Source organism: Carica papaya, chromosome 4 (genome assembly GCF_054855325.1).
Source record: "Carica papaya isolate Zhongbai chromosome 4, ASM5485532v1, whole genome shotgun sequence".
Taxonomy (NCBI): Eukaryota; Viridiplantae; Streptophyta; class Magnoliopsida; order Brassicales; family Caricaceae; genus Carica; species Carica papaya.
In genome coordinates, this window is record NC_142312.1 from 23213180 (window position 1) to 23230925 (window position 17746).

General features: G+C 33.7%; 1 protein-coding gene across 1 annotated transcript in view; it reads left to right on the forward strand.

Moving 5' to 3' along the window:
• LOC110818357 (DNA repair protein RadA-like protein) overlaps positions 1-13940 on the forward strand; it is a 49745-nt gene extending 35805 nt beyond the window's left edge. Inside the window, exons 13-15 of the mRNA XM_088218196.1 lie at positions 6508-6590; positions 6774-6846; positions 13610-13940. Coding sequence (XP_088074322.1) covers positions 6508-6590; positions 6774-6846; positions 13610-13780 — 327 coding nt within the window. The 3' untranslated portion in view covers positions 13781-13940. The remainder of the gene's footprint in view (positions 1-6507; positions 6591-6773; positions 6847-13609) is intronic.
• Positions 13941-17746: the final 3806 nt, after the last annotated feature.

Below are 17746 nucleotides of genomic sequence, written 5' to 3' on the forward strand. Positions count from 1 at the left end.
ATGTACACCGAAGCTTGTCCCTGTTTTCTCTACTAGAGGTTGAGTTGTAAGTGGGACTCAACACTTTTGCTTGCTGGCATAATTTGGGGCTTTTGGATATTAGGGCCGAACTGTCATTGGAATGAGATTCTAGCATGACCTGTCTACTTTCTTCTGCAATAACAGCAGAGATTAACTCATTCAACAATGACAACTCTTTCCTTTCCCAAGATTTGGTGGACTTGATCAAATTCTAGGTTGAGACAAGTCAAAAATTGGTAGATGCAACTTTATGTACAAACTTTTCAAGCATGTTGCATCATTGCTGTAGTCTATAGTAAGGCAGTGATACTGGTCAAATTCCTGGAAACAATTCTTTAATAAGCTAAAAGTACTCAATGATTGATCTGGTAGATCATGTCTTGATTGTCGAGTCATATATCTGGACAACATCTTTCTGTAGGAAATATAGGAAAATAAATTAGTGTCTTTTTTGTTTTGCCTAGTGGAGAGAATCTCAGAATGGTTATAACCATTTCTGCAATTCCTTTTCCCCAAAAATTTGTTAGGAAATTGTTATTTTTGTTGCTTTATTTTCTATAAGTTGTAGCACCATCAAGAATGAAATCAAGACAAGTAGAAGAGGATTTTCCATTCTTCAAACCTTCATGGTATCAGAGCGACTCTGATCCAAGAGAATCATCCTGATTGAGCCGCAGTCAAAAATGGTCTCGAGAGAACTACCGTCTTCTCCACCCAAAATTTCATCAGGCTCTTACCATCATTCTCCTACCAGACATGGCTTGGTTGAACCATCCTCATCACTCCTCATTGGGCATAAGCTGAATGATAGCAATTACCTTCAGTGATCATCGTCAATATTACTCTTCATTCGAGGCAAAGGTTGCGAAGAGTATCTTACTGGTGAACACTTACCTCCACTGGCGAATGAACCGAATGCTCGAATATGGAAGATTGACAACAGTATGGTGATGTCGTGGCTCGTAAGCTCGATAACGTCCGACATTGTAGAAAATTTCCTTCTCTACGAAACTGCGCAGGAAATTTAGGGGATAGCTCGAGAACTCTACTCCAGTAAGGAAAATACATAAGCTATCTTCGAAATCGAGTCCACCCTTCACGAATTGAGACAAGGTGAGGTAAATGTAACTCAGTATTATAATCTTCTATCTTGCAACTAAGAAAGGAGATGGAACTGTCCCGAGGATGTCAAAATTTTCGGTCATTTGTGGAGGAGAAACGTATTTTCAAATTTTTGCTGGGTTTGAACAACAACCGTGATGAAATCCGAGGGTGGGTGCTTAGCATCTGCGAAGTCTTCTCCGAGATTCGACGAGAAGAAAGCCGAAGAAGAGTGATGATGGGTGATGCACAACTCACTTAATCTGTCAAAAACGCTTCTGCATTCTCGACGAGAACTCAAGACCTGAGGGGGAAGAAAAGTCGGCCTTGGTGCGAACACTGCAAAAAGCCTGGCCATGTTCGCGACAAATGCTGGAAATTCCATGGAAAACTAGCCGACCAAAAGTTGCCCTGACCAGAAACCGACCACCATGGCAGTCACGCGTCCGCTGGAGAAGCCTCTTTGAGTTCTGTGGAGAGTAAACCCTTTATCTCTGAGCAACTGGAAGCACTTTAGAAAATTTTTTATTTAGAAAAATTATCAGCCTCCCATCAACACATTAGTGGCACACAAAGGTAAAATTCATGGTTTATCTGTGTGTTCAGCAAAGCAGGTTTGGGTGGTTGATTCTGGAGTGTCGGATCATGACTGTAGATGTGTCACTGCTCCAAAATTACAGCAAATATAAAGAAAATATTTTGATTAAAATTGCTGATGGGTCCATCTCCAAAGTGGTTGAATGTGGCTCCGTAATTTTATCTCCAAATTTGACACTTCATTCAGTTTTTTATGTGTCAAAATTAGACTGTAATTTGTTATCAATGAGCAAGTTTTGTGGAGAGCAGAAATGTGTTACTAAATTTGTCTTTAATCTGTGTTAATTTCAGGACTTGGAGTAAGGGGGGATGATTGGCAATGGTAGTATGATTTTAGAACTATACCTTCTTCAAATAGACACTTCTAGGGGACAAATTCAAAATGCAGTATGTGCAAATTCTGTTTCTTTAAGTCATTTAGATAATGACCAAAATATCATGTTATGGCATTATCGATTAGGGTACCCAAATTTCGTTTATGTAAAAAAAAGTTGTTTCCTTCACTGTTTAAGAATAAAGATCTTGTTTCATTTCAATGTAAAGTATGCCAATTTTCAAAACACATATGTAATTTTTTTCCTAGTTTACCATATAAATCTTCTAAACCATTCGCATTAATTCATACCGATGTATGAGGACCTTTCTGAGTCACTAATATTACCGGAACTAGGTGGTTCATTTATTGATGATCATATAAGAATTACTTGGATATTTCTTATGAGAGAAAAATATGAGGTTGGACCTATTTTCAAAAAATTCAGTATCATGATACAAACACAATTTCATACCAATATTCAAGTTTTAAAATCCGATAATGCATGTGAATATTTCGAAACCTCTCTTAAGAAATATTTCACTGATCATGGCATTATTCACCAAAACTCGTGTGCCCATACCCCATAATAAAATGGTATAGCTAAAAGGAAAAACCGACGTATCCTGGAGGTTGCCCGCTCAATTATGTTTACCACTCATGTCCTAAAATTTCTTTGGGGAGAGGTTATACTCACTGCCACTTGATAAATCGGATGTCTTCCCGTATTCTCAATTTCCAATCACTATATAAATTACTCTCACAAACCTTTCATAAATCCCATATCCTAAATAACCTACCACTCAAAGTTTTTGGGTGTTCTGCATATGTTCATATTCACCTACATCTTCGAGGGAAACTTGATCCATGGGCTGTAAAATGCATCTTTATTGGTTATTCTGCTCATCAGAAAGGATATAAGTGTTTTGTTCTGGGTATACATCGATTCTATAACACCATAAATGTTATATTTTTTGAAAACCAACCCTTTTATCCCACAACCGATATTCAGAGGGAAAACTTTACTCAGGAATATCAATTGTGGGATATTAGCATACCTCCTCTCTATTCATCCCCCTTGGAACCTGAACCTATCACCAATACTTCACCAAAAACCACACAGAAAGAACCTGAACTAGTGTCAGGAACAGAAAATACATTTCCTGCAAATAATGAGTTACGTGTCTACACTAGAAGAAACAAAAACCAAGGAGGGAAGGCACCTGAATCAGACAAGCCTTGCCATGAATCTGTTCCGGCTCCAGGTACTCATAAATTTACAAGTAATGAGACATCTATCCCTGCTACTGATATTGACAATGAATTGCCTATAGCTTTGAGAAAAGGGACTCGAACATGCACCAAACATCCGATACAGTACTATATCTTATTTGGTAAGTTGTCTTCAAAACATCATGTATTTGTGTGCAGGCTAGACAGTAATTCACCAGAGCCAAAGTTTATTCATGAAGCTTTGGAAATACCGGAATGGAAAGTTGCTATCCAAGAAGAGATTAGAGCACTTGAGAAAAATGGGATATGAGGTTTAACTGATCTGCCCACAGGAAAGCGTCAGGTTGGATGCAAGTGGGTCTTTACAACAAAATACAATCATAATGAGAGTATAAATCAATACAAGGCGCGCCTAGTAGCAAAAAGTTTTACTTAGTCTTATGAGATAGGCTATCAAGAAACATTTGCTTTAGTAACCAAGCATAATACAATTTGAGTATTACTGTCACTTGCTTCTAACCTTGATTGACCACTTTGTCAGGTAGATGTAAAGAATGCGTTTCTGAATGGTGACCTAGAAGAAGAAGTATACATGGATATCCCACCAGAATTTGAACTAACTAATGATCCTCAAAAAGTGTACAGACTCAAAAAGTCATTATATGGTCTGAAGCAATCTCCAAGAGCTTGGCTTGACAGGTTCACAAAAGCAATAGAAGAAGAAGGGTACGGGCAATGCCAATCAGATCATACACTTTTTGTTAAACACTACATCTCAGATAAAAAAACTATCTTGATTGTCTATATAGATGACATTATTTTGACAGGAGATCACATTGAGAAAATTCAGATACTTAAGGAATTCCTAGCTAAAGAGCTTGAAATTAAAGATCTTGGAATGATGAAATACTTTCTTGGTATGGAAGTAGTCCGATAAAAAAGGAGAATTTCAGTATCACAACGAAAATATGTTTTTGATCTCCTGAAAAAGACCGGAATGCTCGGAAGTAAACCTGCTGACACACCTATGGATCCGACCGTAAAACTTGGATTCGACATCAGTGATAAAAATATTGATAAAGAAAGGTACCAAAGACTAGTGGGCAAACTCATCTATTTAGCTCACACCAGACTTGACATCAGTTTTGCAGTTAATATAGTGAGTCAATTCATGAATCAACCAACTGAGAAGCATATGACGGTTGTATATTGAATTTTGAGGTACTTAAAGATGACTCCAGATCAATGATTGTTTTTTCAAGAAACAGAAAAAAAGTGATATTGAAATCTTCACTGATGCTGATTGAGCAAGATCAGTAACTGACAGAAGATCTACATCAGGATACTCTACCTATGTCTGGACAATCTAGTAACTTGGCGCAGTAAAAACCAGTCTGTTGTATCTCGTAGCAGTGCAGAATTTGAATTCCGGGTACTTGCTCATGGAATATGTGGAGTGTGGTTGAAAAGGATAGTTGCAGAACTGAAAGTTTATGATGGTATCTTTATGAAAGTTTGGTGTGATGACCAATCAACCATTAGTATGGCCAAGAATCCAGTTCATCATGACCGAACCAAGCATATAGAAATCGATTGACACTTTATCAAGGAAAAATTGGAAGATGGAACTATAACCGTTATGCATATCTCAACAAGTCAGCAGGTTGCGGAAATTTTAACAAAATCTCTACCAAGAGAAACTTTTGATAACATTGTATCCAATTTAGGTTTACTTAATATATATGTAAACTAGATTGAAGGGGAGTGTAGAAAATATAAGAAAATAAATTAGTTTCTTTTCTGTTTTGCCTAGTGGAGAGAATCTCAGAATGGTTATAATCATTTTTGCAATTCGTTCTCTCCATAAATTTGTTTGGAAGATTTGTTAAGAAGTTGTTATTTTTGTTGCTTTATTTTTTATAAATTGTAGCACCACCAAGAATGAAATCAAGACAACTAGAAGAGGATTTTCCATTCTTCAAACCTTCACTTTCATTCGAGAATAATAGGTCTCTTTTACAACGTCCCAAACTTCTTTAACATAAATGTGTTGCTCATCTCCAGTAACAAAGAATTTCAAAGTCAAACCATTATTATTAAGAACTCTTCATCCCATACATTAAAATTTGGGTCTCTAGGTTTTGCCATTGCCTAGAAGGTGACTGATTTTCCCTTCCCTTTTACGGTAGTCTGAATTAGTTGATAAATAATTCTTATCGTTAAAGCGATAAAGAGTTTGGATTGACTCATATTCCTTACTAGTTTGTGTCAAATTTCCCATATAAGAATTTGTTCCAGTGATTTGGGAGGTTATCTCTGACATATTTCAGGATTTTTCTGGCAATTAAAGTAGAACAAAGGAAGTTACAATAAGGGGATTAATGGCTGGATAAGAGGTTATGAGGTTGGTGGCAGTATGCAGGAGAGCAGGCGCAACTAGTGGTGGTGGCTGTAGGGAGCGGCAGCTGGTGGCATGGTTGGTGGTCATGGCTGTAGGGAGCAGCGGCTGGTGGCATGCACTGCAAGAGGTGCCTGCGGCTGGCTGCACGCAGTGTAGGGTCTGGCCACATGGAGGAAGCACAGTCTTGGTGCTGGGGGTTGATCTGTGGTGGCCGGCGGCTGGGCTATGGTGGCTTGCAGTGAAGGCTGGCCCCTTAAGGTTTTGTGTCTTATTCCAGTAATAAAGGGTGATTAGGATTTGTGAGGGAGATTTATGGTTTCTTCTTACAGCTCTGATATCACGTGGAAAAATGAATTACAAATTAATATATTATTAATATATCTTTTACCTCATTTGATGCATATTCTAACATAATATACAAAGCTTCTTAACAAAGAGTATTATTCAAAAAGATTAAAGAATTTTCTCTTTTCAAAAGAAAATTATATATTTATCAATAAGTGATATATAGAAATCAAAGATTTCTAAGAATTTTAGTATATAGTATCCATTGTTTTCTCAAAACTGACAGTACATTGTCCATTATATAGTCTTCAAAACCCCACTACCATAGGCCGTAGTAATCAGACAAATTAGAACTAGTTAATCATTATTGCTAATTGGCAATCACAGTGACAATTATATAATTTCCTAGCTCCTGTCACTATCATGCTCGATTTTATTTTTTTCATCTGCATAATGCAACTAAGATATACTATATTCTAAATCAATCATCTACCGTTGGTTAGTTGTGTTGATTTTTAAATTTGACCTTTCTTATTTTCTTATCTTTCTTCATTAGGCCGTTTTTCTAAATGTTGTTAGCGGAGTATCACTGACAGAGACTGCTGGAGATCTTGCAATTGCAGCAGCAATTTGTAGCAGGTGCATTTCATGCTTATTGGATTTAGTTGTATTCCATTCGTTACTGTCCGTAAGACTAACAAATGTTGGTTTTTCTGTTGACTTCCATTCAGCACCATATGATTTCTTCTTTTGTTCCTTCACTTAGTCAATGTGTTTACTTCAAGTGTTTGTCTAAATTGGCAAATCTTGCTTTTTATTTAGCTTCTTGGAGTTTCCTATTCCCAACAGTGTTGCATTCATTGGTGAAATTGGCCTTGGTGGTGAACTTCGCATGGTGAGTCTTACCTGTATACTTATATGTTAGCAATCAATAACCATATTTCAGATGCATTATCTCTAATTGGTAAAATAATTTTGTTGGTGGTAGTTCTAATATTTCGCCTTACCCTCTGTTTTACTCTTCATTTTTCAATATAAACAGGAAAGTTCATGTGTCTGTTCTAGTATCCCCTCCTTTTTTATTCCATAATTCATGTGTTTATTCACGTTGAAATTCATTTGCTTGTGCGGATTAATTCTTAAGACAAAATGGAAGGTTTTCATGAAAAATAACTTTTTCAAATTAAAGCTAATTTGTAAAAGCTTTACTATGGTTCAAGGCTTGGGTTCTTATCATGGGATGCATTATATGAACTAGGGTTTAGGACTCACTAGAGAGAACTCACTATCCAAAATTAAAGAACTGCAAATCTTTGTTTAAAATTATTTTTTTTTCTGCTTAATTTTATGCTGCAGTTTGCATTCATATATATATATATAAGATATATATATTCCTATTCCGAAGTCCTAGTCAACTACCTAAATAAAATCCCAGCCCAATTACATGGTTTCCTAATTAAGCCAAATTTGAAACCGAAACTAACCTATTTAAGGTTAAAAGTGATTTTTCCATAAGTCCAAATCTTATTCCTCTAAGTTTTCTCTCTGTTGCCTCTTTCCTTTTCTTTTATTGCATGTTACTTCACTTTCTTTGTTGATAATTGGCCATTATGTTACTCCCCTATTTGAATTAGTGTTTGCAAGCACCAAAAGATGGCAATGACCAAAAATCCCAAATCCCATGGGTCTCCTGTCGTTTTCCTCTATAAGTTCCAATTAGAATAATTGTTTGCGTTGGATGTTCTGCAATATAGGGTTCCCCATCATTCTAACACAACCCTTTTAACCAGTTCTTGCGTTGAAGAACTACTAGAGAGATTTTTTTTTTTTGAGGAAAAAGCTTCCCCTTGCCATTGATTCAGATACTCGAGGCTTATTGCAGTGGTGAGATCGAGATACTTCTAAATTTACTTCAACCCTGATTTATTCCTATAGACCATTCAAAGAATTTTCTATTCCCATGCAGCAGTGAGAGGTGATACCCAGGAAATGCTTATGATGTTTTCTACTGTACCATGCTGGCATAGCTTGACCAATTCCCCCAACTTGTTGACCATGGACGGGAGGTCCAGAGCGAAGGTTGCAATAAGATCTAAATTCATCGAAGGAGATATTAGGTCATATCTTCTTCCAATTTAAGAAACCATAATTGAGTTTTTTCTCCAAAAACAAAATGAAACATCAAGATGTTAAAAAAAATGCACATGGCAGTTCAGCTAGCCATGAGCCTGAATCTGACATGCAGGAAGTCTAATTGTGTGGCAGATCAGGGAATGTTGTTGCCACATATGGAGCTCTTGTTGGAGCCCACTGGTTGCTTGTCATGGCGACTGGAGGTTTCAGCAGCTGTGGCTCCTCCCTGTCTTAGTCATTGAGAGCTGGAAGGTCTTAATCTTCGCAGTTAACTCCTTTTGCCTTCCCTTGAGCTGAACACAATCATGTAGTACATTTTAAGAAGATCTCAAACTTTCATTGAAAACTCTGGAAATTCCCTATGATCTCATGCTTCAATATCACTTTATAATATTCTCACGCTTGTGATCTGGTGGTGTGATAGGTTGTATGGAACTAGGGCTGCTTAGAGCTCATTGAAGAGAACACACAATCTCCAGACTAAAAAGGATTCTAAATCTTTAGAATTATTTTTCTGCTTTATTTTTATTGCTATAGATTGGATCCACATAGCTATGCCAAGATGTTGACTTCTTTTTTTCTATGGCTTTGTGATCCTATAGAGTTGTGAAACAACTACTTAAAATTCATAATTAACATGAATAGAATGCTGACTCAACTATAAAATGTCATTGTCCAAAGTCCTAGTGGACTTCCTAAATTAAGTAGGAACTCACCTACATCTTTTTCTAATTAAGCTTAACTAGAAACCACAACCAACCTATTTTATGTAAAATGTTATTTTGCAAAGTTTGATTCTTGTTCCTCTAGGTCTGAGTCTGCTGCCTCTTTCTTTCTTCTTTTTTATTTCACATTAATTATTTTGCTTCCTTATTCAATAATTAGGAATAGTACATTTCTACCATATTTCTTGGAAAGCAAGTCTCAAGGCTTTAAAATCATCTTTAGAAGCATAGCAATTCTCAAGTTCTTGTGACCCACTTTTTGTCTCGTATAAAACAAAAGTTTTCTTTATTCTAAGTCTTAGAAAATAATACTAGATGTCCTGTTGACACGAATATTTTGTTGCCTAAATGACCGTGATATTTTTTCCTATATAGTGCTACTATTTATTTTCTCCATAATGATGTAATTATTTAGAATTTTTATTCTAAGAAAAATTTCTCTATTTGTACTTAGGAAGTTTTGTATGTATACAAGTCAGTTGTAACACCTAAAGTAGAGAAAAATAAAGTGTAAATATTTTTTTCAAATTTTTACATAGTATCAGAGTCAGGTTACGATCCTGGGACCTGTGGGTTATGGCCGCACTACGCTTCCGCTGTGCATGGTGGCTAAAAAGTTTACTCAAACCTATAGAGTTGACTACCAAGAAACTTTCGCACCTGTTGCAAAAATAAACACAATAAGCATATTACTATCCTGCGCTGCTAATCTTGATTGGGACTTACATTAGTTTGATGTAAAATATGTTTCCCTCCATGCGAACTTAGAGGAATAGGTATATATGAAAAGTTTACCTGAATTTGAAGATGAAAGGACACATGGGAAGGTTTGGAAATTAAAAAAAGTCTTGTATGGATTAAAGCAGTCTCCAAGAGTATAGTTCGAAAGGTTCAGAAAAGTTATGATTTCTTTCGGATATGAGTAAAATAATGCTGATCATATCCTATTTATCAACTATTGTGAGGGTATGATTTCTCTTCTCATTGTTTATATAGATGATATTGTGGTGATTGGAGATGGTACAAAGGAGATGACTCGATTAAAAGGATTTCTTGCTCGAGAATTTGAAATCAAAGATTTTAGAAAATTGTAGTACTTTTTGGGAATTGAGATTGCTAGATCTAATAAAGGAATTTTTATCTCTCAAAGAAAATATATCCTAAACTTGCTACAAGAAACTGGTATGATGGGTTGCAAGTCAGTCGAATCCCCTATTGAAAGTAATCACAAATTATAAGTAGGTAGTGGTACATCAGTTGATATTAGAAGATAACATAGATTAGTTGAAAGACTCATTTATCTCTTACATACCAGACCAGATATAACATATGCAGTTAGTTTGGTGCGTCAGTACATGCATGATTCTTGTGAGACTCATTTATATGTCGTCTTTCGAATACTACGATATCTGAAATTTGCACCAGAAAAATGTTTACTCTTCTTTAGAAATGACCATCTTAAGATAGAAATATTTACAGATGCTAATTGGGCTGGATTTCCTGATGATAGAAAGTGAACTACTAGTTACTGCACACTCGTTGGAAGCAACTTGGTTACATGGAAAAGTAACAAGTAGAGTGTAGTTGCCCGTTTTAGTGTTGAAGTAGAATATAAAGTAATGGCTCAAGGGGTATGTGAATTATTATGAATGTAAAAACTAATTAAGGAATTAAAATTATTTAAAGAAGAAAATCTATCATTGTTTTGTGACAATAAAGCAGCTGATAGTATTGCTCAAAATCCAGTTCAACATAATCGAACAAAACACATTGAGATTGACCGTCATTTCATAAAAAGAAAATTGGTTGATGGTTTCTTATGCTTACATCATGTGTCGTCTAGCAATCAGGTGACAAATATCTTCGCTAAAGGAATCTGCAACAAAACTATTCAGAATTTGATATACAAGTTGAATATGTGTGATATTTTTGTACTAACTTGAAGGGGAGTGTTGACATGAATATTTTGTTGTTTGAATGACTGTGATAATTTTTACTATATAGTTCTATTATTTATTTTCTTCATAATGATATAATTATTTATAATCTTTATTATAAGGAAAATTTTCCTATTTATACTTAGAAAGTCTTGTATATATTTAAGTTGTAACACCTAAAATAGAGAAAAATAAAGTAAAAATATTTTTCTCAAATTTCTAAATATCTAATTGATTGCACCAACTATATATAAGAGAAATCATTAAAAAGAATCTGGAGCCAAAATTGTCTTGATGTGACTCATCATTTCTTTTTTGAAAATAAAACTTGACGTGACTCATCATAATAACTTGAGTCCATAGTACCGTATTGACTAAAAACATAGGATAGTTTGTCTTCTAACTCAACCTCCATAGTTGAATCATACATATGATATAGCATAACTAAGAGAATGAATCAGGCTGACTCATGTTTTGGACCCATCTGCTAATTACTTTCTTTTTCAGTTCTCTATTTTTCAAATTTAAAAGGAAGGGGGAAAAAAGAACAATTTCATAATTATAAGTGCCTGAAAAAAAACTCCAAAAATTACTTCAATTTGGCTCAACTCAAAATGACTCAAATGCGGCTCAGCTCATAAACAACTCAGCTTGGCTGAAAAATGACTCAGCTTTGCCCAGAAACTATTGTGCAAAATAGCCACGCACAGGTCTTGGTGTATGATATGCATACTAGTCTTTAGTTGTCAGAAAAGGACGCATTTTGGGTGGAGGACTCGTGGAGAGGTGGTAGTTCCAGATCAGGGATTGACTGTTGATGTCATGACTAGAAAAGGCAGATCTAGTAACTCGGTGGCAGTGGTGATGTCTGCCTGAGAGATGAGGTGTTTTCTGGCGGAACTTAGTGGCTAGAATTTTGACGGAGTTGGTTGTTTTTTGTTCTGTTATCTTAGATGGCTCTGCGGTTTGCTTTGAATAGCTAAATCTTGGATGTGGACCAACAGTAACATGATGAAAGGGTACCAATATCAATTGATGCAGTAGGATAAGTAATTGATGGTACCGATAAGAGATTCAATAGAGAGGATTGCAGATCTCAATAATTAACTATCAGTTGGATGGTAACACAAGCAGTAAAGTGTCATTTTCTTCACAAGGAGGTCACGGATTTGAGCCAGTGTGAATTAGGAATCTATATTTCTGGCATGGGAAGAAGGCATTTCTGTTGGCATCTTGCTCCATTAGTAGCTAGTCCCAAGTGTAATAGTTGGAGCTTAAAGGATAATTCATATGGTCATGCTCAAGGAGCATTAGCTATATGCTGGTCACAAATTCCTTTTCTTTAAAAAAACATTCAATAATCAACTCAAATTTTGTTCATTGTATTGAATGAGAATGATAGAAGTGTGGTCACTACACAACCCAGCTAAGGAAAAAAAAATCCTAGATAGATAAGAATTTGGAATGTATAAGCTAGAATCGAAATGTTGCAAATTTACATGATGTACGACAAATTATGCGTAATTTACCTATCTAAGAAATTGGGGCTTAAGACCTAGTGCATTTAGTGTTTATAAGACATCATATAGAAGAATTCTTAAGCATTACATTTAAAGATTTGATTACATTATGCGATTAGAAAGGTAAGAAACTCTTAAACTATTTTATTGAATAATTAAAGTCTGTTAAAAATAAAATTAAAAAATAATATTTATAAATATTTCCTGAGTAATTTCCCCTGAATATGACTATATTTGGAAATATTAGTACTAAGAGGATTAGAAAATAATATTCCAACGCAAATGGAAAAATTAAATATTAAAAATAATAAAATCCTAAAGTTATTAAAAGATTGCAATAATAGATTCTTAAATATGTAAATTGTTTTAACTTTGATAGGATTATAATCTGTGATCTATGTGGACAATCTAGAGTTGACCCATTCCGAATCATGGCACTTTCATTAATTTCATACGAAGTCTAATATTCTTAAATTTTGGCAAGCTCTTGAAGCAGTAGCTTGATTTTCCATATAAAAAAGAATTGCAAACTGCAGGCCATCTTCATCAACTAGGAAGATTTTGATTTTTCTCATTCCTTCCCTTGGATCTTTCTCATATGCCTAGAAAAGCAATTTAATGTATATTGGGTTGGTTCAGTTTCGAGGGAGACAGGCATATGATATGGGAGCTTGAAACCATGAACAATAGAGGAATTACCCTCTCTACACAAGAAGGGATGTTTTCTGGTTGAGGTGTTCTTCTGAGGAAAAGACTCAATGGATAGAATAGTTTCCAGTGCGAATTGAAATTCATAGGATATATATTTATAAGTAATTCAAAGGAGAACTATAAATACTTGATAGGGTTTGATTCATTTCTGGTTGAGGTGTTCTTTCTCTTGTGAGGAAAAGACTCAATGGATATAATAGTTTCCGGTGCGAAATGAAATTCATAGGATATGTATTTATAAGTAATTCAAAGGAGAAATATAAATACTTGATAGGGTTCGATTCGTTTTAGTAATAAACAAAAAGAAATAGGATTGATTATTATAAAAATTTTATGACTACATCGAAGGCTTTTTTTGTAAATATATTGATAAGATAGCTTGGTACCCAAACTGTATCATTTGAATGTTGGAGTGCATAAATGCAATTCCGCTGGTAATCATATAGCACAATAGTATATAGAAACGAGTGTGACATGTTTTATTTTGGAAGATTGAGAACTACTCTACTATTCAGTATTTGAAATTTTAACCTGTGTAACCATGCGTGAGGAGCTATCTTTAAACTCGATGCATTTCTTGAAATTAATATTTTTGAGGCCAGTCGAAGAGCATTTATGTTTTAATACTGCAGGTGCCAAGAATGGAGAAAAGGGTCAGTACAGTTGCAAAACTGGGTTACAAGAAGTGTATCATACCCAAATCAGCTGAGAAATCTCTAGCAACTATGAATTTTGAAGATATGGAAATTGTTGGCTGCAAGAATCTCAAGGAAGTTATAAATGCTGTCTTCAGACAGCCCTAAAGAGAAAGCAGTGCATCTTTTCACCTAACAGCAGTTTTCATGCAGCTACAGCACCACCGTCCCAAGGAAAAGGAGTCTGAATCTACATGCAGAACATTTTTTTGTATACTTAAAATGTAAAATGGTACTTTTAAATAATAGTGGCATTCTGTTCTATGAACTCAATGTTCTGTATATTTTGAGTCCTCTCCTTTTAAGATAGCTTATCATTACTGCTTTATAAAGTACGGGACTGCTGGTATTCATAATTGCAATTCAAACCATCGTAGCATAGATGCCACTCTAGCCCAAGCTGACTTCTGTGTAGATAAATTGAAAACAGTCAGAACGTACACTGCGTGACAGAACTGGTGGCTTTATGCTTTGAATCTCTTAGCTTCATAACTCTCCTCAGCGATTGACTGCATGTTGACCAAGCTTAGCTGATTTGTGGATCGGAAATTACAACTTTCTTCCTTTCAATAATCTTCTGCATTTTGACCAAGCAAATAAAGCAAGCAAACAGAAGAATCCTTTATCTTATATTTGTCGAGGAAACATTTGCAGCCATATTGCCAACACCCTTAAACCCTTCAATTGATGATTGTCAGAGTACTGATAGTGAAGAATCCATCAGATGCATAAACGTGCTAATATTTATTTTCATGAAGATAAGAGTTGAAAATCTTGTTTCCAACACAAAACGGGAACTCACATGGCACGGTGTGTATGCATGTCAGCCATTAACAGGGCTTGTGGTGAATCCACTGTATCCAGCCATGGCACCATGAATAGCACTTTGAGCAAGGAGTGCTCAATGCCAAGCACTGCATGGATTTTGTAGGCGGGATCTGCTAAACATGAAAAACACAACAAACTGCATCATTTCTCTTTTCTATTTCCTTTTTTAAAAAAAAAAACAAAAAAAACAAAAACAAAGGCAAGAAGGAATTGGTTCAAACTCTTCCTTACTGGATAAAAGAATTCTTGAAACGTACTGCCTATGCACTTAAGACTGATGACCATCTTTTGGTGTCTTTTAAAATCATCTTGTACAAGAACACATACTTTAAAACACTAAGAACTGTAGGAATAGCAAAAATTTAACACAGTTTCTTAAATAAAATAAATCGTTCTATCCGAGTACTTATCTATTATGTTCCTATCACCGAGGAAATTTTATTTGTAAAGAAACCATTAGTTTGGAAAACCTTAATAATTACATTGCAGTGGCTATAAACAATTTTGTCGCCCATTCTCAAGCAGAACTTAAGAGGAAATAGCTATAAAGGGATTGAGAAAGAAGGTGCCTTCATCTTTTTGCATTTGTGTTTATTCAACTCAACATTATTGATTGATTATAGAGTTTTCTTGAATCCATATATCCTGGGTAGATTATTGATCAAATATTAATTTAGAAACAATTAAATTTTTTTATGATTTAACATATGACTATTCTAATTTATTACTACAAAAATTCACAATTATTTCCATATAACCTAATAAACTCTAACATATAATATATGGATAAAATTTACATCTCTACTATTTTTTAAGCCATTATATCACATAAATTTTATATTTTAACACCTTCAGCACATTAATTTCATGTCTGCATTGAAGTTCATAATTTCATACATGTACTACTTTCAAAAGTTTCGGGTTTAGTTTAATTCTCCCAGTACAAACCAATTTGAGAAATAATTCTTACAACTAAATATCCAGAATTACTATTGAAAATAAAAAATCAATTAAAAAGGTCATTAATACATACATTATAATTATATACTGTTAACTTATAATTGGTCATAAATATCAGGAACCATGCTTGCAATGACCGGAACATTACTTAAATCAAATAAACTCGATTTAAGTAAAATAACGTAACTTTATTAATCATAACAAAGTTGCAAAAACGATACATCTTTTAAATATAAATATAAATATATGTTACGAGACTCTAAATTTTCTTTTTTATATTACAAAACAAAAATACAAAATAGTAATCTTAATCTCATTACTTAATTTTAAAAATTTTTCTCTGTATTACTTCTCACTATGTAGCGACATTTTGGGTATCTGGAAGATGATAAAAGATGTGATATAAAATATTATAATACGCAATATTATGAAATTACAATACAGTAGATACAATATATAATTTTTTTTTTACACAACAAAAACATATATCATATATACTTTTTAAAAATAGAGAAACGAATGCACAAACTAAAAAATAGATTTACAATTGCTTCGTTATATACTTTATTACTATTGTGGAATAACAAACAGTTACCACACGTTATGCGTAGGTACACATACTTATTACTAGTTACCCATGCATCCGAATACGAAACACCATACATAAGTATCTTGAGACACTACGATCCCTCGAATACGAAACGATCAATGCACCCAGAGCTCACTGGTTTTTTGTACATCCAAATATGGAACGACATGTATAAGTGTACACTTATCATTTTGCTAATACAACTGCATACAAAACAACATGTATATAGGCACACTGAAGTTTAGTAATGCATATGCTTTCAGAACTATTCATTTTCATAATGAGTTATGCACATATATCATAATCGCATTTAAAAAATAATAATGAAATAATACTTATATTGAAGTAGAAGTTTAACAAATAATTATTTAACATATATGAAAATATAAATAAAATATTTTTTTAAATATGTAATTTTAATATTAAAAATATATAAAATATTTTAAAACTATGTATGTTAATGAATCCATAATACACGCTTTCCTTAAGTCCTTAGCAGTCATATTTCAAACCTTTCATTTTATCTATCGCTTTGTATATCCACTTAGATAAAAACTGCTTCAATTTTCGTGTGGAGCACATAATCTCAATTTCGGCAAAGTTTCAATTTCACTTATGACATTTTTTCTCTCGAAAATCTAGTAAAGTTCTAGGATAATTTTACTTACTTTCTTAACTTGAAAATATTCAACACAATACTCAAAAAATAATTCCAAATATTAAAGAGAAACTAAATTTCAAAATTTTAAAAAAATGTTACATTTCTCATAGTTTATAACCTCATTTTAACTATGAGTCTTCTTCCTTTTATCTTCTTTTTTTTTTTTTTTACAACTTTAGCAAAGTTTTTCTAAAGTTTGTATTTAAAAAATCTCACAATACTATCACAAAATCATACACTTTATACTCTTTTGCCCCTCACCTCTATGATTCTCACTATTTTTCTCCCATCCATATTGTCATTTCGTCCATTCCCCCATCCCCTATTTATAGGAATGGGGAGCCACGAGAGAAAGAATGTCACTCTTCCATCATGCCACTTCATTTAAAAGTTGTCATTTTTCATTATGTCACTTCATTTAAAAATTGTCACTTTTTATTATACTATTTTTTCTAAAAGTTGTGTAACTTTATTTAAAAGTTGACACTTTTTATAATGTCACTTTATTTAAAATATTTTTTTTCATATCTCTTTGCGCTTATTCTTGCTTCTTTATTTTTATCTATCATTTTTCTATTTGACTCTAATTTTGAGCTGAAATAGAGTCCATTAGACTTCTCTACATGTCTCTCAGTTTTTCTTTTCGTTTGACTTTAAATTATGTTATTAATTTTATCAAACACATATAAATACAAAATTAAACATATTAAGAACGAGAAATTAATTCGAATATATTTTTGAGCTTTCACTATAAAATTTGAAAAAGAAAAATGGGGCAAGAAAAGTACTAGAAACTAAAATTTTGTTTTCATCTTTTTTTTTTGTTAGCTATAATGTTTAGATATTATAATGTCTAGTTTTAATTAATTTTAGGGACTTTTATTTAATAAACTTGTATATAGAGTGACTTTCATCTTCTTAATAGTTAAAAACTAATAGTGTACAGTAAATTTTATAAAATAATTATATAGGTCCTAAAGTTAATTAGTAATTATTATTTTCATGTGTTTGTTATAAAAGCTAGCACAAACCAAAT